This window comes from Phascolarctos cinereus, unplaced genomic scaffold (assembly GCF_003287225.1).
Source record: "Phascolarctos cinereus isolate Bilbo 61053 unplaced genomic scaffold, phaCin_HiC Scaffold_4;HRSCAF=312, whole genome shotgun sequence".
In the NCBI taxonomy this organism is placed as follows: domain Eukaryota; kingdom Metazoa; phylum Chordata; class Mammalia; order Diprotodontia; family Phascolarctidae; genus Phascolarctos; species Phascolarctos cinereus.
Genome location: NW_027555847.1, coordinates 358,887,700 through 358,911,875, shown reverse-complemented (window position 1 = coordinate 358,911,875; position 24,176 = coordinate 358,887,700). Strand labels below are relative to the sequence as shown.

Here is a 24,176-nt window from a genome sequence, read left to right as displayed (position 1 = left end):
AATCCATTCTTCTACCTACTGTGCCACCTAGCTGCTTGGAACTCAAAATAGTCATTAAGGCTAACAGGAACAGTTTCTTAGATCATTGTCATTAAGCATTAATTAACACTTCTTGAAAATATTCTGCCTCTTTCAAGTTGAATCAGTCACTTGAACACCAAAGACACACGGACTCTTAAGAGGGGACTCAGAACCATCCAGTCCAACTTGTTCCTGAATAGTAATCCCTACTATAACAGCCCTAACAAATTGCCATGTAGGCTATAAGTGAAGACTTCCAATGAAGAGAAACCTGCTACCCCTGGAAGTAGTCCATTCCACTTTCAGGTAGCTCTAACTGTTAGGAAGTCTCACCTTCAAACCTAAATCTCACTGCAGCTTCTCCTCATTGCTCCTAATGGAGCTGAGCCATATGAGTTTAATCTGTTTGGGGCATGACAACCTTCCCAAATTGGAAGGCAGCTATCATGTTCCCTCTCTAAACTAAAACACCCTATGTTGCTCCAGTAGACCCAGTTATGGCATGTTATCCAGTGCTCTCAATGTCTGTCATCCTATTCACCCTACTTACCCATGTCAGCTTATCTAAATCTCCTAAAAGGTAGTGCCCAGAACCACAGATAATTCTCTGGAGATGGCCTCACTGGGAGGAGAATAGCAGACCAAAGGGCGTGGGATCACAGATTTGGAGCTTTTAGGCCATGGAATACAAGACCCTCATTTCAGAGATGAGCAAAGTGAGGTCCAGGGAGGCTTATCCAAAGTCAAAAGGTCAGTTAGCAGTTAGGTGGTGATTTGATCCCAGGTCCTCTGTTGACAAGTCTATCAATCTATCAACTATACCACCTTGTCTCAAGTACCTTAGTAAATCCTTCATTTACCAATAAGGTATGTTACTTGTTGTGGACTCCAAGATTCTCTTAATGTTGTCTTGGATGACATTAAGTTTCTCAGTTGCCATATTCAACTATCGCTTCATGATGGTGTTTTAGTCTCTTAAAATCTCCAGATGCTTTTCAGAAAACTGTTTAGCCACACTTCCCACATCCTGAATTTGTGAAGTTATTTTTAGAACCCAAACTATAGGACTTTACATTTAGCCCTACTAAATTTCCACTTACTCAGCTGTGGTCCCAGCATACTGAGATCTTTTGAGATCCAAACTGTGATATTTAACATGTTAGCTATCTCTCCAAGTTGATGAAATTTGACAGGCCTGCCATCTATGCCTCATGGATAAAAATGGGGAATCATAGGGTCCAAGACAAATCCCTGAGGCTTTCACTGTTGCTTCACTTTTATCACTTGAAAAATGTGGGACAGACCTGGACAAGATCATCTCTAAGCTTGCTGGGTAGCTTGTAAGAAAGATTGGGGTAGACCTGAGTATGATATGACTTTAAAAGGAAAAACCATTTAGAAACAGCTAAAAAGAGTAACTATTTTATACAAATGAGGTGCAAGAGGAAGAATTGATACGGGAGAATTAGATGGGGGAGGAGGGCTAATAGTTCTGGTAACCTACTTTCATTGAGAATGGGTTAGAAAAATATAAAAGTCTTCTAAATTTAGAAGAAATAAAATGGTGAGAGAATAGGGAAGGGGGAGAGGACAAGGGAGGGATCTCTAAAGGGGAGGGTGAGGGAATACGTTATAGGGGGCTATAAAGGGTGTTTAGGGGCAGCTAGGTGGCCCAGTGGATACAGCAGCGGCCTTAAAGTCAGGAGGACCTGAGTTCAAATACAGCCTTAGACCAAACACTGGACTCTTACTAGCTGTGTGACCCTGGGCAAGCCACTTAACCCCAATAGCCTAAATTAAAAAAAAAAGAGTGTTTAGATTCATGGGAATGAGAGGATAGGGGAGGGATTCTTAGAGAGGGATAGGCTAAGTAATAGAAAGACAAGGTAGGGGGTAGAAGTCAAGTAGAGGAGTCAAGAGATATGCACAAACATAAAAACAAAGATCAGGAGTAGAATTTGTTTGGGAAAATATATGTCTATACATGTAAGTATATATGTATATATATATATCTATAGCTATAGAGAAATATATCCACGCTCAATTGTAGCCTTCTGAGGTAGAGGGGAAAAAAAGTGCACAGCAGAGAACAAAAGAAAACTTACAAGGAAGCAAAGAAAAAATGGACAGCTCTTGACACAATGTATAGTATTTATCATACAGGGTTTCTTGAAATGAAAATTTATCATTATATATTTTGAATCCTGTTTTGCTATGCACATGACATGCTTTTTTTACTTTCCTTGCTTTGTAATTAAGTTCCAATATTTAAGTTCATGATATATTTTTTCTTTTTTCTATTCTATACTTGTGTTCTGGTGTTTGAGTCTAAAATAAAATTCAATTTAAATAAAATGCTTCTACGACCACTCTGCATTTTAGTGATTCATCCATTCACTCAGTAGCACATTTATTATCTACTATATACAAAACACTTGTCATATTACTGGTATGTTTTGTCTTACTCCATGACCTAAGTTACAAGACAGTCTCTTCCTAGAATACAGCTAGAAGGAGCTCAGAAACTCACGATTTTTATATGTTCCAGAAGACAGAAGCTGATCTTTCAGCTTACTGGTGTGTCTTTTGCATGGTGAACAAAAGGCGCTAGGATCTTCTCCTCCTCTACCCTTATCTCTTTCCCTCAATCTCTTTCACAAAGGTAGAAATGTGGAACAGGGACACACATACTCTAGCATATATCAACTACTGTTTTATCTCTCCAAGTACCAGATGAACTATTGCCACTAATGTTAGCTGTCTGTCCACGCTCTCTCTCTCTCTCTCTCTCTCTCTCTCTTTCTGTCTCTCTCTCTCTCTCTGCTAGGCAATGGGGTAAAGTGACTTGCCCACAGTCACACAGCTAGTGAGTGTTAAGTGTCAGGCTGGATTGGAACTCAGGTCCTCCTGACTCCAGGGCCAGTGCTCTATCCACTGCGCCACCTAGCTGCCCCTTGATGGAATAGAGTGGAAAGAATATTGGATCTGGAGTCAGATTACCTACATTAAAAATCCTGATTCTCTAATACTACCATCACTTAATCCCCATGGGACTCTCAGTTTCCTCATCTGTAAAATGAGAGGGTTAGACAAGATTGTCTATGAGGTTCCTTTCACCTCTAATCTAGGATTCTAAAGGACCAATGAAATTGAGGTTCACTGTCTTCCCCTGAAGATCCCCCCGAAAGTCTGCCTCTCCTTTTGGCTCTTCAACAGCCTAGGTCCTAATTGTATTGTGCTCAGCACTAGGGAAGATTCAAAGTTAATTAAAACATCATTTCCCTCAGGGAATTTGCAATCTCATGGATGGAAACAGAATATACCTATATACCACCCCCACCACCACACACACAAATTATTTTACAGCCAACCAACTTACCAATTCCTGCTGCAACTGACTCAGAAGTCATGGATTCCTAGAAAGGGTCCTATCATGGGTTTTTCTATCTCAATTGTGCTTAACTGATCAGTTATAACTATATCTATATAAAAGTATAAAGTAGATTGGCCATCTGAAGACACATAGATTGTTTAGAAGGGAATCTGGAGGTAAGCTCCTTCATTTTATGGTAAACTGATGCCCAGAAAGATAAAGGGGGGGGGAGTCTCTTGAGATCTAAGGAGCCCCTCACAGAAAATGTTCCTTCTTTTGTAGTATGCTCCATCTGCCACCCATAATTGGAGTTGCAATTTTGCACCACATTTCCTAATTTTTCTAGATTGGATTGCATTTTTTAGTGAAATGGGCACTAGGAATGTTAAGTTTCCAGTTCTTCCCTACACATCTTCAGACCCATTTAAGGGATATGGTCTAAATACTGGCTCTAGAGTCAGAGAACTGAGTTCAAAGCCAATGTCTCTGGAACTACTTTGTATGACAAGGGAGTCTGTGTGACTATCTTGGGTGTTTAATTTCCCTGGACTTCAGTTTCCTCATTTGTAAAATGAAGAAGTTGTAGTCAATGGACCTGAAGGTCCCTTCTGGTTGTAGTTTGATAATTCTGTTAGCCATTGATCCAGATGAAACTTCTTACCTCACTCCAGTTGCCCACAATCCAGTAGGCGGTGCTTTGTGTTGGGTTGGGCACTTGGAGGTGCTTATAATTTGTGGCATTCAGCAAAAACCCCTCTGCAATCAGATTCTTTGCATCCTCCTCAGTTAAATCAGATTCAAGGCCTTGTGATGGAGTCTTGCTGCTTATGGGTTCTGTTTCCAGGTGGGTTGACAACTTCTCATGTGGCATTGGTTCAATTTTCCTTCCTGGCGGTAGTTGTAGGAGGGAAGGTTTTTTGGTGACTATTGCATTGACATTCATGGTGCCATATTTGAAAGTAGTGGGTTGTTGGCTGGTCCTTGTTGAAGGCAATAGCCCATCTGCTGTTGTGCTGAATGAATACCCTGTGGCAGGATCACTGAGGTATGGTGTTGGTTGAGCCTGGGGTGGCATACTTATGGCATTTGTAGCTGGAGACTGGTCTGTGAGGCTTTTGCTTTTGGTCCATGTTACAGGACCATCTGTGGTTTGGTCTACCTGCTGTTCATTGTCTTCTCCTGAGCCACTGTGGACTTCTATTTCTGGCCCTTCAGTCAAGTGGTCAAAAACGGGAGTCACTTGCAAAGTCATTGGGCTTGTGGTGAATGGCAACACAGGAGTGACATCTGTTTTGACCACAAAGTCCACTTTAGAGGTGGATGTCATTTCTGAATGGGAAATGTTCCCATTGCTAGTTATAATTCTGCTTATTGTCTGGGTACTCACAGACCCAGTAGCAGGATTTGACTGTGATGTGCTTTGAGTGGGATCAGTGGAAAGACGAGTATCTGGCTCAGAGGGGATTGAATTATTTTGCAATTTTCTTGCTGGGTCTTGATCTTTGGAAGACATGGTAGGACTTGTGCTAATACTTGTCATAGTGCTCAGGCTCACAGATTCAGGCATTATGGTTGTAGTCAGAACTCTGGGACTAGGTGTAGGGGGAGGGATAGGTCTTGAGGGGGTTGACTTAGGTGTGGGTAGAGGTCTCCCGTTGGAAATTGGTCCTCTCTTGGGTTTCAGAGGAGGGATTAGTAGCCGCCGGCCAGAAGGACACTGTTGTAGACCACACAGAGCTCGACTATTGGGCTTCTTTGTGAAGTCACATGGCTCATCATTGTTCTTGGCACAAGTGACATTTCGAGTCCTCACTCCTCCACCACAGGAAACAGTACACTGAAAAAAGAAAGTCAATAGTTATTCTGGGTGAGAAAAGAAACCTGATCCTCATTACTAGGACCTCAAAGAAATCATTGAAAGCCTAATAGAAATTGGGCAGCATGCTTAAAAGATATTTTAACTACAGCTGTCCAATAATGGAGTAAGCTGTCTAGTAAAGGAGTGATCACCCTATTCAGGGAAGTGTCTAAACAGACCCTAACCAACCATGTATCAGAAATACCAAGGAGGGAGTTCCAATATTGGGGTAGAGAAGGGGGAGGAAGATTGGACTAAATAGATGACTTCTAAGGTCCTTTCCAATTCTAGGTTGCTATGATTCTATGATTTTGTGACTTGATTCTGAATTCCTGATCAAGTCAAAACGTTCAATCCATTCCAACAAGTATGTATAATGAGTGACCCAAATATACCCATTACTGTTCTAGATCTGCCTGTTCTTTTCATTGAATTGGCCAGTAATCTGATTGAATTGCCTGCATTGATTGGTGTCATATAGACATTACCATGGGCCAATGAATGGAGATGTGATTAGTGTAGCAAATGTGGGAGGATCTCCAGTATTGTTTTTATGGGCTATAGAGAACTTTCATGGCCTGAAAAATGTTGAAAATGAATGTGTAGCAGGTTGCCTTACTCTTCAATTCCTCAGTGACATGGGGAGATCACATTTATCTCCCAGGATAAAAACTTTATCTAACAATCAGAGATAATGTAGTCTCAAGGGGCTTGAGAACCTATGCAGAAATAGTGGCTCCATTATGTGGAGTGTGGAAATGATCAAAGCTGGAGGAAAAGCTGTAGGCAAGATGAAGAATCACTTTTCAGAGAAAGGAATCAACAGCATTTGGCAATGTAAGTAAAAACAAATCAGACTAAACTGAAGAGATTTGATTTAAGGTGGTATTTTTGCTCTGAGTTTTAACAATGGTGGTCCTGAGTTAACAAATATAGCGTAATGATATCAACCCACAGCATAGTATAAGAATCTTTTGAAGTCACAGCCACATGCCCATAGACCTGGGAGGGATAGTGATAAATCACCTCAGTGGTCCATCTCTAGTCCAGTGCCTAGCACAGTGCCCAATACATAGTAGATGTTTAATAAATTCTTGTTGATTAATGGATGGATCTCTCTTTGCTTTTATGGAGGACTGCAACCAAGTCATTCAAAAAATATAGTACATACCTTGTGCTGAAAAAAAAACAGCCTCTTTTTAAAAAAGAAATTCTATTGTTTCTCTTGATAATACCTTTATAGGTAAAGTTTTTTCATTGTCCTACAGGGAGAGTTAAGCTCTTCATATTGCAATTTAAACAAATCTTGGCCTCGGAAAATACAGAAAACAGCCACGTGCCTTGGAGAGTATTCTTTCATATACTTGGAAGAGTGTTTACTAAGAAGAGTGGAAATAACTTCAAGTAAACCATGCCAAGTTTCTTAGGTTATGAGACGGCTTTGCATAGTTTTGAGGCATGTTAGGCCACCACTATTGCTGCCTTCTTTTTCCTATGGAAATGGTTAAAGTTATACCCTACAGGCAAACACCATTGCCTAGGGGATTAGTTGAAGCACGTGCAAGAATGAGTTCAGGGAAAGTGCTTAACTAAATCAACAATAGACATTCACAACATTTGTACTGGCCATCTGGGGCTCCAGACTTTCAGATGTTTGGAAACATCACACACACACACACACACACACACCACACACACACACACACACACACCCCTTTTTAAACCAATTTTCAAAAGTTTCATCACTGATGTCTCCTTTCTCTGAATTCCAGTTATGTGTACCACATAATTTGCTACTTGAATAAATATTTGGAGAATACTTAGATTCTTAGAGTAGATAAAGACCTAAGATATTATTTAGTCTGACTCTTACCCTTTCATTTTTCTTGAGATATTTCATATATGTGAATCACGTCTGCCTAACTAAATGTATGCTTCCCAAGGTCGGTATAATGATAATAATTATTATTAATAATAGATGACATTTTTATAAGGCCTTATAATTTTCAAAATACTTCACATTTCATTATCCCATTTGAGTCTACAACAATCCCTTGAAGTGTATACACCAAATATTTTTGTTCCTATTTTGCAAGTGAGGAAAATGAATCTCAGAACGTTAAGTAAATATCAGACTGGAAGTTAGTAATAGAGCCAAGAAATTAGATTTATTTTGTATCATCAGCGGTGCCTAGTTTAGTGCTATACAAACAATATACTTCTAATAGGCAGTTAAGTGATGCACTGGATAAAATGTTGGACTTGGAGTCAAGAAGGTCTGAGTTTGAATCATGCCTCGGGCACTTACTAGATCTGTGATCCTAAGCAAGCCATTTAACTTCTCTTTTTCAGTTTCCTCAACTACAAAATGGGAACAATGATAGCAACTACCTTACAGGGTTTTGTGAGGATCAAACGAGATAACATATATTCAGTACTTTGTAAACTTTTAAAGCACTGTATAAAATTTAGTTTGTTATGATTATTAAATATGCTTTGTGTTAACTTATTGACTTGACATACCTGTTATTACTTGATGAAATCAAGCTCCTTTAACTTCCCCATTACCATCACAGAATTTCTCTCTAGTTTTACCCTTCCAGTTCACTTTTCCTCCTATGCTTGACGATGAGTGTCCCAGATCTTGGCCAAAGTTAACCCTTGTAGGAATCTTTTGATCCTATCCTCTTCTCCCTCCTTTGAGTTCATGCTCCACCAATCTTTTGTCTCTCCCTCTTTAATCTCTATTCAATCCCAACCTTGAAACACCATGATTTTAGAAGAATTCAAACTATAAGTGACCCAATAAGTAACCAACACACATGCTTGTTTCCTAGCCAAAAAAATAAAAACAATAACAGCAAAAACTCCCTTGACCCCATTATACCTTCAAGATAACCATTCTCTCTTCTATCTTCTTCCACCAATCAGGAGGCACAGTTGATAGAGTGATAGGCTTGAAGTTCCAAAAATCTAAGTTCAAATCCAAACTCAGAAACTTACTAGCTGTATAACCTTGGGTGAGTCGCTTAACCTCTGTTTGCCTCAGTTTCCTCATCTATAAAATGGGGATAATAAAATTACCTACTATCTTAGAGTTACTGTGAGGATCAAATGATTGCTAACTCTATTTCCTTTTTACTCATTCACTCCTCACCCCTTTAGCGTCTGGCAAATGTTGGTAAAATGTCTATCCATGGTAGCTGCTCTTAAAAGTCACTGATGATCTTCTTAATATCAGTCTAATGGCCTTTTAAAAAATTCTTTTGGACTTCTCCATAACATTAGACACTCTTGACTTTTCACTCATTGTTTGATACTTTTTCCTTTTTTTTTTAACTTCTACAACCATGTACAATCTGGTTCTCCTATTTCTCTGATCTATGCAAATGCTTCCAGATTTATATATCTAGTCTAGTCTGATCTCTCTTCATTTGGATGTACTACTAGTACCTCAAACTCATTCTATCCCAAACCATCACTTCCCTCTCTTCTGCTCCATAACATGTTCTTTTGACTAATTTTGCTATTTCTGTTAATGACAGTTTCAAATTTGTGTAACGAGGAGAGTGCTCATTCCCTTAGTTACAAAAACTTGAAATTATGTGGTCATTTTGAATTCTCTATTTTCTCATTCCCAACATTGAGTCATCTGCCCAAGTCTATAATGTCGACTTCCAAAATGTCTCTCACATCTGTTCCCCATATTTCCATTCTTATCACTGTCAATCACATGGATGTCATGCCGGCAACACCATGTCCTAAACTGAAATAATTGCCCACTTTGAAACCAGTTCCTCCCCCTGACTTTTCCTATTTCTTTACCATAGTTCTTACAACCCAAATACTGCCTCCTCTGTGAAGTCTTCCCTAATCACTTCCAACCAGACACAGCCTCCAGAAGGCAGGATGTTGCAGTGGAAAGAATGAATGCTACATCTGGAGACAGGGTATCTTGGTTCAAACCCAGTTGTTCCCACGTGTGTGACTTTGGGCTAGTCACTTAACTACCCTGGGCCTCAGTTTCCTCATCTATAAAATAAGAGCATTGGATTAGATAGCTTATAAGATCCTTTTCAGCTCAAGTTCTATAATCCTGAAAATCGGTCCCTTTTCTGTTATCCCATGTCATTTCATTGTATCTCTCTCATGACATTCTTTACATTCTATACTGTTGTCCTAGTTTTGTGTGCTTGTGTTATTCATCTAGACCAATTCTTTTGTGCCATGAACTGCGTTGGCATTCTAATGAAGTCTATGGACGCCTTCTCAGAATAATGCTTTTAAATGCATAAAACAAGTACAAAGGATTTACAAAGACAACTATGGAAATACTGAAATACTTATCAAAGTATCAAAAAACCAAAAAGCAAGACCTCAGGCTAAGAAACCTTGGTTTAGACTCTTAGCTCTTTGAGAGTACTCTGCTATGTCTTGCTCACTTTTGCCTAAGTAGTTAGTTCAGCACCTGGCACATAATAAAGAAATGAAATGTGAACTGAATTGAATGGAAAGCTTGTTACCATGGGGGGAATATAATAAGAAAATGAACATTTTCATTTGAGTTCAATTTCACCCATTTTCTCACTTTACATCTTTCAACTACCTTCTCAGGGAAAAAAATGATTAGTGAGGTAGGTTAGTAAAGGTTAGTAAACATAATTTTGTAGTTTACTAGTCAAGCCCTAGTTAATACAAAGTAGTAGAAAAATGCAAAAAGAAGGACCCAAGGATGGAGGGGGAGTTTATTTATACCAGAACAGGGTTCCAAAGGGTACAGTGAAAGTGATGAGCACAGTTAGAAAAATCAATGGAGAGAAGAGAAAGCATGAAAGTTTATTTGTGGAGGTAGCAGGTCAAAAAGGGTATCTGCTTCTGCCAATAATTATAAGTTATGGACAGCAGCTATTAGAGGAGAAGGAGGTTGGGATATAAGTTCAAGAGATACACTAGTCACTGATAGGACTGAGGATACAGAGTTAATTTTTTAAAATGTAGAATTAATCAATCTGAAGGTAACAATGAGAATGCTGGTGTGATGACATCTCCAGTAACTGCAGAGGATAGGAGAATTTCCATGGTTTTGAGGTCGTAGGAAGATATCCCCCTGCATTTGATTTGTTCAAGGATAAAAAAGAATAAAAAAAAAAGTCTTCAAGGTTTACAAACCAAGAGCAAGTTCCCAAAAAGAAGAATAATCTTTGGCCTGGGTCAGAACCCTATTGCATGACTTAAGGGTACCAGCTATTGACCCACCAGAAGAGAAAGGAGTTAATTCTTTCAGGCCACTCAGGCCCACCAGTCTCTCTCAGTATATGAGCATAACTATCTTGAATGGTTTCCTGAATTCAATCTTCTGCCCTTTCACTAATTCTGGTCACATTATGTTGCTTTGTGAGAACTAATTATCCCTAAGTTCCTGACCCTCTCTCCACTTTTTGTGTTTCTTATTCCTCCCTTGGATTTTAAAACCCCTATTTAGTACTTATGTGTTTAAAATTCAATTAAAACATCTTTCTGTAATTATGAAAACAATTCATTTTTAAAGAATACATTTTATGAAACTTGCGCTAACATTAAATGTTGCCCAGGCTGTAGGAAGGCCTCTGCTATTCCCCTTCTGAGAAAGGACATAGTTCAACCTTGATTTTTCTGTTTGAGGTAGGAACTTGAGGCCCCACTGTTTAATCTCATAGGGTGTCTAGGCTACGTAGCACTTACCTTGTTGACATTCTTTTTTTTTAACTTTTTTTTTTTAGGCTATTGGGGTTAAGTGACTTTTCTAGGGCACACAGCTAGTAAGTGTCAAATGTTTGGTCTGAGGCTGGATTTGAACTCAGGTCCTCCTGACTTCAGGGCCGGTGCTCTATCCACTGCATCACCTACCTGCTCCGCCTTGTTGACATTCTTATATGATTCCCAAGAGGCTCCTGAACTAAAAAGAGCTTCATAATAAGAACCCTTCCCCATCAAAGAATTGTTTATGCTAGAGTTAGAAATTTTAGTTAGGGTATTTTGGAAGTGGACTGAGACAAGTCTCACTTAATACAAAAAGGTGGAAGGAATGTAAGGGGAAGTCATTGAGGATGAAGGGAGATTTATTTAAAATAGTACTAGGGCTTCCAAGGGGACAAGAGACATGGTGGCCAGGAAAAGATGAGTAGAAAGGGCTTAGAGGACAGGAGTATGTGGGGTTGTTGTTATTGTTTTAGTCATTTTTAGTCATGTCTGACTCTTTGTGACCCCATTTGGGATTTTCTTGACAAAGACACTGGACTGGTTTGCCATTTCCTTCTCCACCTCATTTTACAGATGAGGAAACTGAGGCAGAGTGAAGTGGCTTGCCCAGGGTAACACTACTATTAAGTGTCTGAGACTTGATTTCAACTCAGGAAGTTGAATCTTTCTGGCTCTAGGCTCATCACTGTCTACTGTGCCACCTAGCTGCGTAGTATGTGGTGAAGGGAGAACAAAATAAAATATCGTGTTAGGTCCTCCAGGGGATGCTTTTGTCATGCATAGTGATCAGAATGGACCAAATCACAGATGCTTAGAGTTGGAAAGGATATCATCAGTCATTTAATCCATCCCATATCTGAACAGGAATCCCAAAATTTAGCATTGGAATAGCCAGAGGGGTTTATCCCCCACTCTCTTAGTCCTGTCTCCTGTTACACAAGTTGACAGACTACCTTCCCCCCACCTGTCTTGGTGAAGGGGATCTAATCTACCTGAAGGTGGGGGCGAGCCTGTGAACACAAGGCAATTTAGCTACCCTATCACGCAGCATATTTGTAAAGGTGAGTGATCTGAAATCTTTCCCTGGGGACCTGTTTATTAGCTCCAGATGTGCCAGTGGACAGACAGTGGCCTATTTCTTTGGCTATTCTAGCTCCATGACTGAAGGCTCTGCACCAGCCATAGCTATCCTAGAGGTGGAGGTTTGGGGTGAGAAACTAAAACAAGAGCTTTGCCAAGGATGGGGATCCTTGGATGGAGCCAGAGACACTGGCCATTTTCTCTCTACCTGACTTCTCTTCTGCACAAATCCCAGTTAATTTGAAAGCAATTACTTGCTGTCAGTGATAGGACATTCTGACAGGGTCTATCTTCCTTCCTGTTTTATGATAGGGCTCTGCTCTGGCATTTCCCATAGCCCCAGCAGGAGATGTTAGATTTTCAGGTCAATTGTAATGATGAGAGCCTGGAATCATATAAGGCAGTACATAGAACCTCCTTCACAATAAGCCCGTGCAAATATGATTATTCTCATTTTGCCAACAAGGAAACCATGGCTCATAGAGAAATGACTTGCCCATGGTTAATAAATGGTAGAGGGAAGATTCCAGCCTAGCTCTTTTGATTTCAAGACAAGGGACTCTTTCTACTTAATTCACGTGGCCTCTTATGCAGTAGCAGAAAATGTCATCTATTACTTGTCATGCACTGTTGAGAATCGGGTTCAAATATGAGATCCCCACTTCAAAAACAATGCTTTGTACCTAGAGCACTTGATATGTGGGTGTACATCAGTTATTTGCAGAAAGCGTAGAGAAGCAAGATGGTCAAGAGGTCAGTACTTAGCTTTTAAAAAGGGAATTCAGTCATACTAGGTGCAAAGGGGATAGAGTGGAGTCAAGAAGGCCTGAGTTTGAATTTGGTCCCAGACTTTTATGAGCTATGTGACCCTGAACAAGTTGGTTAACCTTTTCCTACCTCACTTTCCACATCTTTAAATTGGGGATAATAATAACATCTACTTCCCAGGGTTATTAGGAGGATAAAATGACATATTTGTAATGTGCTTTGTAAATTTTAAAGCTCCAGCAAGCTGTTATTATCTTCCTCCTCCTCCTCCTCCTCCTCTTCATCATCATCATCCTCTTATTAGAGAAATGGAAGTTAGGATAATAGAATATTGTAGACCATGGTTGGTTTTGCTGAACTGTATCTCTTTGTAACAAGGGAGGACTCTATAGAGGGGAGCTTATAACACAAAATGACTGTGATATAGGCAGTAATAACACATTTTCTTTTTTAAAAGGAGGGTTAATGTTCCTTGTCCATAGTTCTAAGTCCTATTATCATAATTTATATCAATAAAAACTTATTTTTTTGTCTACAAGGCCTCATGCTAGGTGTGAGGGGGATACAAATAGTCTCTAGACTTTGGGAGTTTAATTTTCTTGGATGAATATAACATATGCAGAGAAAAAATGAAATACAAAGTTAGTGATTAATGGGAGCAATGATCATTGATTTAGAGTTGGAAGAGACCTGAAAGGCTTATTTAGTCCAACCTTGTAATATTACAGATAATGAAACTGAAGACCAGAAAGGTTAAATCACTTGCCCAAGGTCAAATAGGTAATAAGTATCAGCAGTGGGAATTGAACCCAGGTGCTTTGATTCTAGATCCCATCTTTCTTCTCTATGCTGCTGTTTCCCTTCCATAATCAGAATAAAAAGGCCAATCAAAGCCCATGTTTCTTGTTTCTTTCTTGTTTGTTGTCTCCAAGCAGCCCCAGAGTAGCAGACAGGCTGGTATCTCAACAATGACATTGGCAGGAGGCTCACCTGCCTCCCTGATTGTGGCAGTATTACCTAAGGTACTATTCAATGAGCGAGCTCTGAAACATCTTTAAAGATAACCACTCCAAGACAGAACAAGAGCAATTTTAAGAGCTTGAAGAAGGGAGTGGGGTGGGGTATACATTGTATGTGTAAGCACAAACTAAAGGACCCAAAATAATAAGCAACCTCACTGTGGTAGTCTGAAAATCCTCTGGTCTGAAAGCCTAAGCCATTCTTATAACACACTGTCTCCACTCCACTTGACAGTTCTGCCCTGTCTCATCTCCGGAAACTCCCTTATAATATCTCTTGCTAGAAACTTCTAGCTTCTTGGCACTGATCTGCCTATGACATCAGGGGTGAGAAATCAATCAGAAAAGGCTGAGTGAGACACCATCTGTCCCTATAAAATACTCAGTCCTCTTTTTTTTTTTTTTAGGCAGTTGGGGTTAAGTAACTTGCCCAGGGTCACACAGCTAATGTCAAGTGTTTGGTCTGAGGCCCGACTTGAACTCAGGTCTTCTGACTTCAGAGCTAGTGCTCTATCCACTACACCACCTAGCTGCCCTCCCCAGCCCCCTTTTATGGAGTGATCTAGGTGTGTATACACACCTCTGGGAGAAAAGGTGACAGCCAGGTATAACTTGGGTGCTGAGTCCACAAGGAATATTTCACATGATTATGGCTCACTTTCCTTCTCCTGCCATAGCCTCAAGATTGAAGCCTCTCACTTGAAGCCCTAATGGACCTACTCTACCAGCTAAAGACAAGAGCAAGTCCTGCCCCCCTGGAGATCCAATAGAATTCTTATTTCTCTGGTGCCTGTCAACTCTATGCATACCTTCCTCTGGTGGCCCAACTCTCCAAATAATAATAATAACAACAACAACATTAATGATGATGACAGCTAGTCTAATTTGGTCCTCACAATAACATAGGAGGCAGATGCTATTATTATCACTATCTTACAGATAAGGAAACTGAGGCAGACAGCAGCTAAGTGACTTGCCCACCACTGCACAGGTAGAAAGTGGGGCTGCATTTGAACTCAGGTCTTCCTGATTCATGGCTCTATTCATTGCACTACTTAGATTCAGTTAAACCAGGAGCCCTTCCCTCCCACTACCAAAACCTGTCAACCATAGGATCAATGAGGTAATCAGGTGGTTCATATAACAACAGAAAAAGGAAAGTGAACTGGATATCTCATGGGGGAAGGGCCAACCCAACTGAGACCCTGCCTGGATCCAGTCAATTGTTATTTAAGAAAGTGAGTGAAATTAAAAGGTCAATTTAATAGACTTTAAAATTCAATGGCTTTTCTAAACAAGATATAGAAAGGATCATGAGAAGCACAATGGATACTTTTGATTACATTAAATTAAAAAGTTTATGCAAAAACAAAACTAATGTAGCCAAAATTAGAAGGAGAGCAGGAAACTAAAAGAAAGAATTTTTACAGCCAGTTTCACAAATAAAGGTTTTGTTTACCAAATATGTAGAAAACTAAGCCAAATTTATAAAACTATTAGCCATTCTTCAATTGATAAGTGGTCAAAGGATATGAAGGGGCAGTTTTTAGAATAAAAAAATCAAAGTTATCTGTAGTCATATGAAAATGCTCTGAATCAGTACTGATTAGAGAAACCCAAATTAAAACATCTTTGAGATATCACCTCACCCTTACCTGAGTGGCTAACATGACAGAAAAGGAAAATAACAAATGCTGGAGTGGATGTGGAAAAAAGGGATACTGATGCACTGTTGGTGGAATTGTGAACTAATCCAAATATTATGGACAACAATTTGGAATTATGCCCAAAGGGCTATAAATCTGTCCATATCTATGACCCAGCAATACCCCTACTAGGTCTGTATCCCAAGGAGCTCAAAGAAAAAGGAGAAGGTCCTATATATACAAAAACCATTTATAGCAGGTCTTTTTAAGATGGCAAAGAATTGGAAATTGAAGGGATACTCATCAATTGAGGAACGGCTGAACAAGTTGTGGTATATGATTGTGATGAAATTCTATTATGCTACAAGAAATTGCGAGAGGGATGATTTTAGAAAAACCTGGAAGATTTATAAGAACTGATACACAGTGAAGTGAGCAGAACCAGGAAACCGTTGTACATAGTAACAGCAATATTGTAATGATGACCAACCATGGAAGACTTAGATGCTCTGATCAATATAATAATCCAAGACAATTCCAAAGGACTCATGATAAAAAATGCTATCCACCTCCAGAGAGAGAACTGATGAACTCTGAGTATAATTTTTTGCCTCATTTTTCTTGCTTTTTTTTGCAATATGGCTAATATATAAATACATTTTGCATGACTTTGCATGATATGTATAATTCATATCATATTGCTTGCCCTACTCAATGAGTCTGGGAGGGGCTGGAGGGAGAAAATTTGAAGCTCAAAATAAAAAAAGGGAATGTTAAAATAAATAAATAATAAACTTGAACAATAAATTCAATAGCTTTTAAAGCTTTCCTTTATAGATGGCAGGATCTAAACTTTCCAATTCATGCTCCACTTCCATTTGCAACTCTGATTGTGTTGAACGCAACTCAACAAGATGCCTGTCCCCTCCCTTCACTCCTGTACTACCCAACGTTTTCCCTCCCTTTCTAGCTTCCTTCTGTATTGTCTTCCCCTATTAGATTATAAGCTCCTTGAAGACTGGGACTGCTTTCTTTTTCTTATTTGTATCCCCAGTGCTTGGGGTTCAATGCCTGGCACATGGTAGGTGCTTCGTAAATGCTTACTGAATTGAAATTGAATTGAATGGGCAATTAAATGACTTGCCTTCAAACAATCTTAATTCAAATATGAACATCCTGGTGAAATTGTTAAGCAGTGCCAGGACACAGACTGAGCAGAATGCCACAAGTTTGTCTAAGGCTAAGACAACAAAGAATGGTGGCAGTAACAGTGGCCATTCAATTGGTTCTTGGGAAGTAACTGAAGATTCTGTTAGTCTATCTCTAGTCCAGACTCATGCTTTCTTTGATCTAAGCAGCTCCCAGCATGGAAACTTTCCCCACCAACATAGAACAGTGTGAAGCTGTGAGTGCGTAGCTTAGAAGTCAGGAAGACCTGCATCATTCAAGTTCTTCCTCTGACAATGTACCTATTATTTACCAGTCTACAATGATGGATTAGGAGAATGGCAGGTGGGAAATGGGAAGGCCAGGTCTATCCATGTGTATGTCCTTCCATAGACATCTTTATGTTATAAATTAAAAAAGAATAGTGGCATTATTTAATAAATGTATTTGTTATTATTTACATTCAACTGTGACAGATGAAAGCCAAACCATAGGTAAAGATATCCCTCTAACAACATAGTAGCAAACCTATAGTAGGAAGTACATAGATACCAGCATGTGTCAGGCCACTTATCAGGCTAAAGTAAGTCATTCTGTACATCTTGTACACAAATACAGTGTGAAGAATTCAACAACAGAATCTGCAATTTTTAAAAAACCGCTAGTGACTCTTACAATTAGTGAACTCTGCATGACAGGCATGATTAACTGCCTTACAAGCAGCCTTGGCATATTTTGGATAAATAGATTTAATGGACTAGTTGCAATACCTCATTTGGCCTTAGGTTGACAACATGGTTATTCGCAGCCCTCTGGGTCAGCAGGGAAGTATGCTAACCTGGCCAATCTTCACATTCAGACTCTCCCAGCAACTACAGAAAGGATGCTCTGGCCCAGCAATGACGCATTGGGACATGCATTTCTGCATTAGCTGGAGGGTTTATTTCTTGATATATATTTTTGACTTCAAGATCACTCACAGAGATTAAATGAACCAGTGTCCTGGGTTTGTAGAGTTTAAGAATGTTGAGTAACGGCACATACAACCAAAGCAGAAATGGATTTTTAGAATGTGGAGAATACAACCTGAGAAAGATTATAAATGAGGTTACAGGCCAGTACATTTGTAACTTGCTGGAAAAGTGTGACAACTCCTGAGGGTATGATCCTGGGCAAGCCTCAAAATGCCAAAAAAATTGGAGGGGACCTCACCCAATGCATAACCCAGCAAGAATCCACTCTACAACACACTGACAAAGAAACCATCCAGTCTATGCATGAAGACCTCCAGTGTCAGGGTTGTTCATTTCACTTTTTAATATGTCTAATTGTTACTAAGTTTTCCCTACTAATAGCAAGTCTAAATTTGCCATTCTGTAACTTTATTGTTTTTTTGTTTTTGTTTTTTTCTTTTTTAGGCAATTGGGGTTAAGTGACTTGCCCAGGGTCACACAGCTGGCATTCTGTAACTTTAACCAACAATTCCTCATTATGCCTGGTAGAGCTGAGCAGAATAATCTTTTAATAATTTTTTTTCCAATGTGGCCACTGGTCTGCTTTAGATTATCAGTTTCTTCATCTGTAAAAGATACTTGTACTACATAGCTCAGAGGGTTCTTATGGTGAAAGTACTTTCCAAACCCTAGCTCACCATGGAAATAAATTCTTATTATGTGCCTGGTAGACAGTTCTCATTACCTTGCTAAATGTGATTTATTGTAGCACTAAGCAGGGGGAGCATTACTGCCTTGAAGAAGCATGTACTGATTTCTAAGATAATGACCTCATTTCAATATGTATAATATGGTCTGTTTCTTAAAACAATTTAATCACATCATTTCAAGTCATCTTTGCAGTTATTAACTAACTTGGTGGCAGTCAGGCATGGCATGTATGCCCAGCAACAGAACTGGAGGCAATAATGGCCTCTGATCCTTATGGCGACAAAGCTGACCTTGGGAATCAACCGAAGTCTTAGGATGCCAGTCTAGAAGGTGGCTGGAAGAAATTCTTTTCTGAGGACAAACTTGTATCTGATTGTTTCTGAATTACTTGTTCCAGATAATTAATCCTACAACTAGAATGATAATACAAAAAAAAAAAGATACGTTCTGGCTCTATGCAATGTCACCTTCATTCCTTCCAAGAGTATGACTAAAAGCTTTGTCAGACTGGCATACCCCCTGAAACCTAGGTAGAATAGGAGACTGCCTACAATAAAGAGATGATTGAAGAGGATGTTAGATTTCCTACACCCAAAGGTCACTTCTGTTCCTTGTCATTATACCATTATAGTTTCTTTTTTAGAATTTCAGAGACTGTCAATTTTCAAGAGTCCATCATGAATATACAAATACCACTGGGAAGTACTAAGCCTTATTAGTGGACAACAAACCCAGCTTAAGAATTGGTAGTAATACGACGTGGATGGGGAAAGAAGGAGGAGGGGAAGAAGGTCACATCACCATTGCCTCAGTTTTCTGAGCATTGATCATTTGGGGCAGGGGTAGGGAACCTGTGGCCTCAAGGCCACATGTGTCCCTCTAGGTCCTCAAGTGTAGCCCTTTGACTGAATCCAAACTTCACAGAACAAATCCCCTCAATAAAAGGATTTGTTCTGTAAAACTTGGACTCAGTCAAAAGGCCACACCCAAGGACCTAGAAGACCATATGTGGCCTCAAGGCTACAGGTTCCCCAACCCTGATCTGGGGTTTGGTTGTAGAGAAGGACCACCTAGACCTCTGGTAAAATCCTTGGCTCATATGGCTCAGCTTACCTCACTCCAGTTGCTCACTGTCCAATCGGATGGACACAGGACATCTCTGTTGCAGGAAATGAGAGCCTTTGGCTTAAGCAGATGATGGCAGTCTTTAGCAGGAAGGGCTTGCTCATCAGAGCCCACTGTCTGAATACACAACACTGTCCGTTTCTTCTCTCCTTGAGGTCCACAGGTTGCTGAACAGGCCTGCCATTCTCCTGCCCACCACCTACAAGGAAATTCGTGGCAATTTTTGAAAAATTACAAAATACATCCAGTTCTATGTACTTAAAAGAAAACAAATATGAAATACAATTATATAAATTCATGAATACTTGGAAGTTTCTCATTCTAATCTTGTGGAAAAAAATGGAGTGATGTGGGCAAGACATAGTCATTAACGGTCTGCTTTGAAATGAGAAGAAGTGGAATCCTCTAGGAATTTGCTGTTGGTCCTGTCCTACTTAGCATATTTTACAGTGAGTAGGATAAAGACATATATAATATACTTATAAAATTTGCACCCAAAACTTGAAGGCATATTATACATAGTGGATGACTGATTAGGGATTAAAAAATATCTTGATAGGCTAGAAAAATGGGTTCAATCTAATAGCATTAAATACAGTAGGAATAAATTTAAAGTTACACAGTTCAAAAGCTCAACTTCAGAGCTACAAGATGGAGCATGTATAGATAAATATCAGTTGATCTGAAAAAGATCTGAGGCTTTTAGCACACTATAAGTTCAATGTGAGTTGAGAGTGATAGCCAAAAATAGCTAAGTAGGTCTTCAGCTGTGTTAATGGAGGTGTAATATTTAAACCTAGGAAGGTGATAGTTCTCCTGAAATCTGCCATGGTCAGGCCACATTTGGAGTGCTGTACTCAGTTCTGGGTGCCACATTTTAAGGATATGGGAAATGGGAAAGATTCATAAGAGTTTAAGCAAGATAGCAAAGAGTCTTGAAAGAAGTGGTGACAAGTAGCCCAGAGAAGAAAAGACATTGGGGGAGGGGGACATAATTGCCTTCTTAAATATTTGGAAGGCAGTCAAATAGAAGAAGGAATAAATTTATTTTTCTGGCTCTAGAGGGTATAACTAGGAGCAGAGAGGCAGATGTTTAATATGAGGAAATATTTCCTCACAATGAGAGCCATCCTAAAGCATCTGCCTCAGGAAACCATAGCTTTCCCCTCACCAGAGATCTTCAAGTGCAGTCTTAATGGGAGAGGAGTCAAGGCAGACACCAAGGGTGCAAACTCAGATAATTGAGAAGATAGTGGTGACCTCAAGGGGAATTGGGAAGTTTGGAAGGGGGTAGGTTTTGGGGAAAAGATAATGAGTTCAGTTTTCGACATGTTGAGTTTAGGATCCCTATGAGACATCCAGTTCAAGATGCCCAATAGGCAGTTGGAGATATTAGATCAGAAGTCAGAAAAGAGATTAGAGTTGGATAAATAAATCTTAGAGATGATAATTTAATTTATGAGAACTGATGAGATCACTAAGTCAAATGGTAAAGAGAGAAGAGAAGAGGGCACAGGACAGAGCCCCATAGGAAAGCAGATGTGACCTGGATAAGGACCCACCAATGAAAACTGAGAAGGAACAGTCAGATATGAAGGAGAACCAGGATATAGTAGTGCCATGATAACCTAGAAAGAAGAAAATGTCAAGAAGAGAGTTACTGACTGTGTCAAACGTTACAGAAAGGTCAAGAGGGTGAGGATTAAAAAAGTCAATTAGATTTGGCCATAAGAGATCATTAGTAACTTTGAAGAGAATAGTTTCAGAAACCAGACTATAGAGTCAAGAATAGAGTGAAAAACACCTATTATATACAGTCTTCTCAAGGAGTTTATTCATGAAAGAAAGAAGATGTAGGATGATAGCTAGCAGGGAAGGATGACTCAAGTGAGGGTTTTTTGAGGATAGTGGAGACATGGGCATGCTTGCAGGCAGTAGAGAAGCAGCTGTAAGTATCTGGGGCCATATTTGAACTGAGGTCTTCCTAACATTAGGTTCAGTGTTTTATCCATTGTACCCCCAAGCTGCCTCATTCTCAGTCTAGTCTTTGTTGTTTTTCCTACTTGATCATGATGCCATCAATGTGGTGGTTAATTCTTGACTATTCAGGAGCTCATTATACACACTGACTGCCTTCCCTTCTTTTCTCTACGTTTTGTCTATTGTCCCTAAAACTGCACACTGACACCTCCGCTGATATATGTGCAGGTAGAAAATCAGAGGGTCACAAATAGAAAGCTAGAAGAGACTTAGATATTGGGTTGTAAGGTCATCCATCTAGAGGTTCTCTGGCTGTCCCCTATATCGTGAAAGTTCTCCCTTTGCTGACTAATATCCTTTGGCTTTCTTTCAGTCCCAACTAAAATTCCAGCTGCCATAGAGAGCCTTCCCCAATGCCTCTTAATTCCAGCCCTTTCCTCCTTTTGAATTATTTCCCTATTTATCCTGCATATAGTTTGCTTGGCATGTAATTGTTTGCATGTTGTCTATCCCATCAGATTATAAGCTCCTTGAGGACAGGCACCGTCTTTCAGCTTTTTTTTGGTATCCCCAGCACTTAGCAACAATGCTTGGCACACAGTAGCCCCTTAATAAAAGTTTATTGAGTTGAATTAAATTGAGTTGGAAGACATTTCTGAGACCATTTAGTCCAACCTCATCATTTTACAAATGAGGGAACTGAGGCTCAGGGAAATTAAAAGTCTTGCTCATAGGCAGAGTTCAAATCTTGCCTTGGATATTTATATTAGCTGTGTAACTCTGAGCAAATATCATAACATTTTCAGCCTCAGTTTCCTTATCTGTAAAATGGGGATCATAATTGTACTTACCTTATAGAATTGTTTTGAGGATCAATTAAGATAACACAAGTAAAGTGCTTCACAGTACAATATAAATGCTAGGTATTATTATTATTATTATTGTTAGCTGTGAGTTCTATGACTTCACTACAATTTAAGACCTTGGCCAAAAATTACAGAGAAAAACAATCAATGCCTCCAAAAATGTAGTCATTTTTTAAAAGCCATAGCCTTTTGAAGAAATTTTGCTTTGGGGCAGGGGTTAAAATTTCTCAGCAAATGAGATCACTTGCTTTTCTCTCAGTGTTGGAAAATCTGGGTGCCACATACTGACAAAAAATTAATATATGGAACTGTGTGATGTGAAACTGAACTAATATCTCCTTTACTAATTTAATTACTTTGTTCTACCTTTGACATTTTCCCAGGAATCTAAGCACATTGCTGAATATAGGAAATGTCATTCTGGCTGCTTCTTAATCTGGGCTGACTGAATTCCTGACTTATCTAATTACTCTCTGCTGGGCTGTGTCCGTGAGAAGCGATAATGGACCTCCTTGTCTTCTCTTCCTGGTATTTCCTCCATACTGTGATGGACACTTTGCACATGCTTGTCACTAGTCTAAAGATGAAAAATTATCCCCTTTCTTTACACCATGAGATCTTTCTGACAGGGATAAGGAGAAAAAGAGGGCTTTCCTGGCTGCCATCCATCTTACCCTTTCTGTCTTCCACTTCACTCCTATAGCCTCTATTTCAGGAAACTTATGAAAAAGTGCAGGTAAAGTCATCTGAGTTTCTTTACATGAAAGGCAATACATTAGGCTTCATCAGGTTGCAGACACTGTGTGGGGAGACTAGACTGAGAAACATTTGTAGGAACAAAAATTCCCCATCCCTAAGCAGGAAAGCTACTTTGACATCAATACTTCTTTGTATATAATATTGTCTTTATTACCAAAGTCATAGGGGGTACCATGGGATTCTTGAGGAGGGATGAAAAGGTTTGGAATAGTCCGTGTGGTGAATGGGGTAGTGAAATGATTGGGGGCCATAAGTGATAGAGTGGATAGAGATCTGGCCTTGGCATCAAGAAGATCTGGGTTCAGATTCTGATTCTGACACACATTAATTATCAGAGGCAAGCTGTTTATAAACCCTACGGGACCCACGGCAACTAGAATGGACTAGAAATTCCCTACGATGATGAAGTTATAGATCCATGTGAAACAAACAAAGGCACTATTGAAATCACATGACACAAATTTGTAGTGGGTCCATAAATCATTATGATTTAATGATTTTCTCCAACTTGATTTAGTAGTGTATGAATAGGAGTAAAGACAGAGGATAGTGGGAGTAATCTAAGATTGAGGTTTATCAAGGCAAGATTGGCAATAGGATAGGGGAACAAGGGGCTCAAAGGAAAGAAGGGAAGAATAAGCATTTATATAGTACCTACTATGGGCCGGGTGTTCTGCTAAGAACTTTATAATAACTGTCATTATATTATTATATTTTCACAATGACTTATTATCCCCATTCGACAGTTACTTGCTCAGGGTCACACAGCTGTTAAGCGCCTGAGATTACATTTGAACTCGGGTCTTTCTGACTCCAGACCCAGCACACTAGCCATTGCACCGCCTAGGCGAGTGGAGTAGCTGTTGTTGGTCCCTTAGTTTTGAAGAGGACTAATGACATCATGAGCTATCCCTTGACTTCCTCATAAACTAGATTTAAGTGAGGCAGAGCTGCTCTTCCAGCTTCATCCAAATCCAGTGGCAGGACCAAAATCAAGGCAGCTGGTGATGGCCCAGGACGCAGTGGATGATCTTGGTGCCTTCCACGTCTGACCAAACTCTAAGCACTCCACGGCACCCGCTTCATCCACCTTCGTGGCCACTGGAACAAA

General features: G+C 39.7%; 1 protein-coding gene across 2 annotated transcripts in view; it reads right to left on the bottom strand.

The window, feature by feature from the left end:
* The window catches only part of ADAMTS12 (ADAM metallopeptidase with thrombospondin type 1 motif 12), a 534,685-nt gene that overhangs the window by 65,762 nt on the left and 444,747 nt on the right, over positions 1-24,176 (bottom strand). For both annotated transcript variants that reach the window (XM_020995368.2, XM_020995376.2), the window contains exons 18-19: positions 19,449-19,659; positions 4,056-5,231 (exon numbers count right to left, since the gene is read on the bottom strand). In XM_020995368.2, the coding sequence (XP_020851027.1) occupies positions 4,056-5,231; positions 19,449-19,659 (1,387 nt within the window). The remainder of the gene's footprint in view (positions 1-4,055; positions 5,232-19,448; positions 19,660-24,176) is intronic.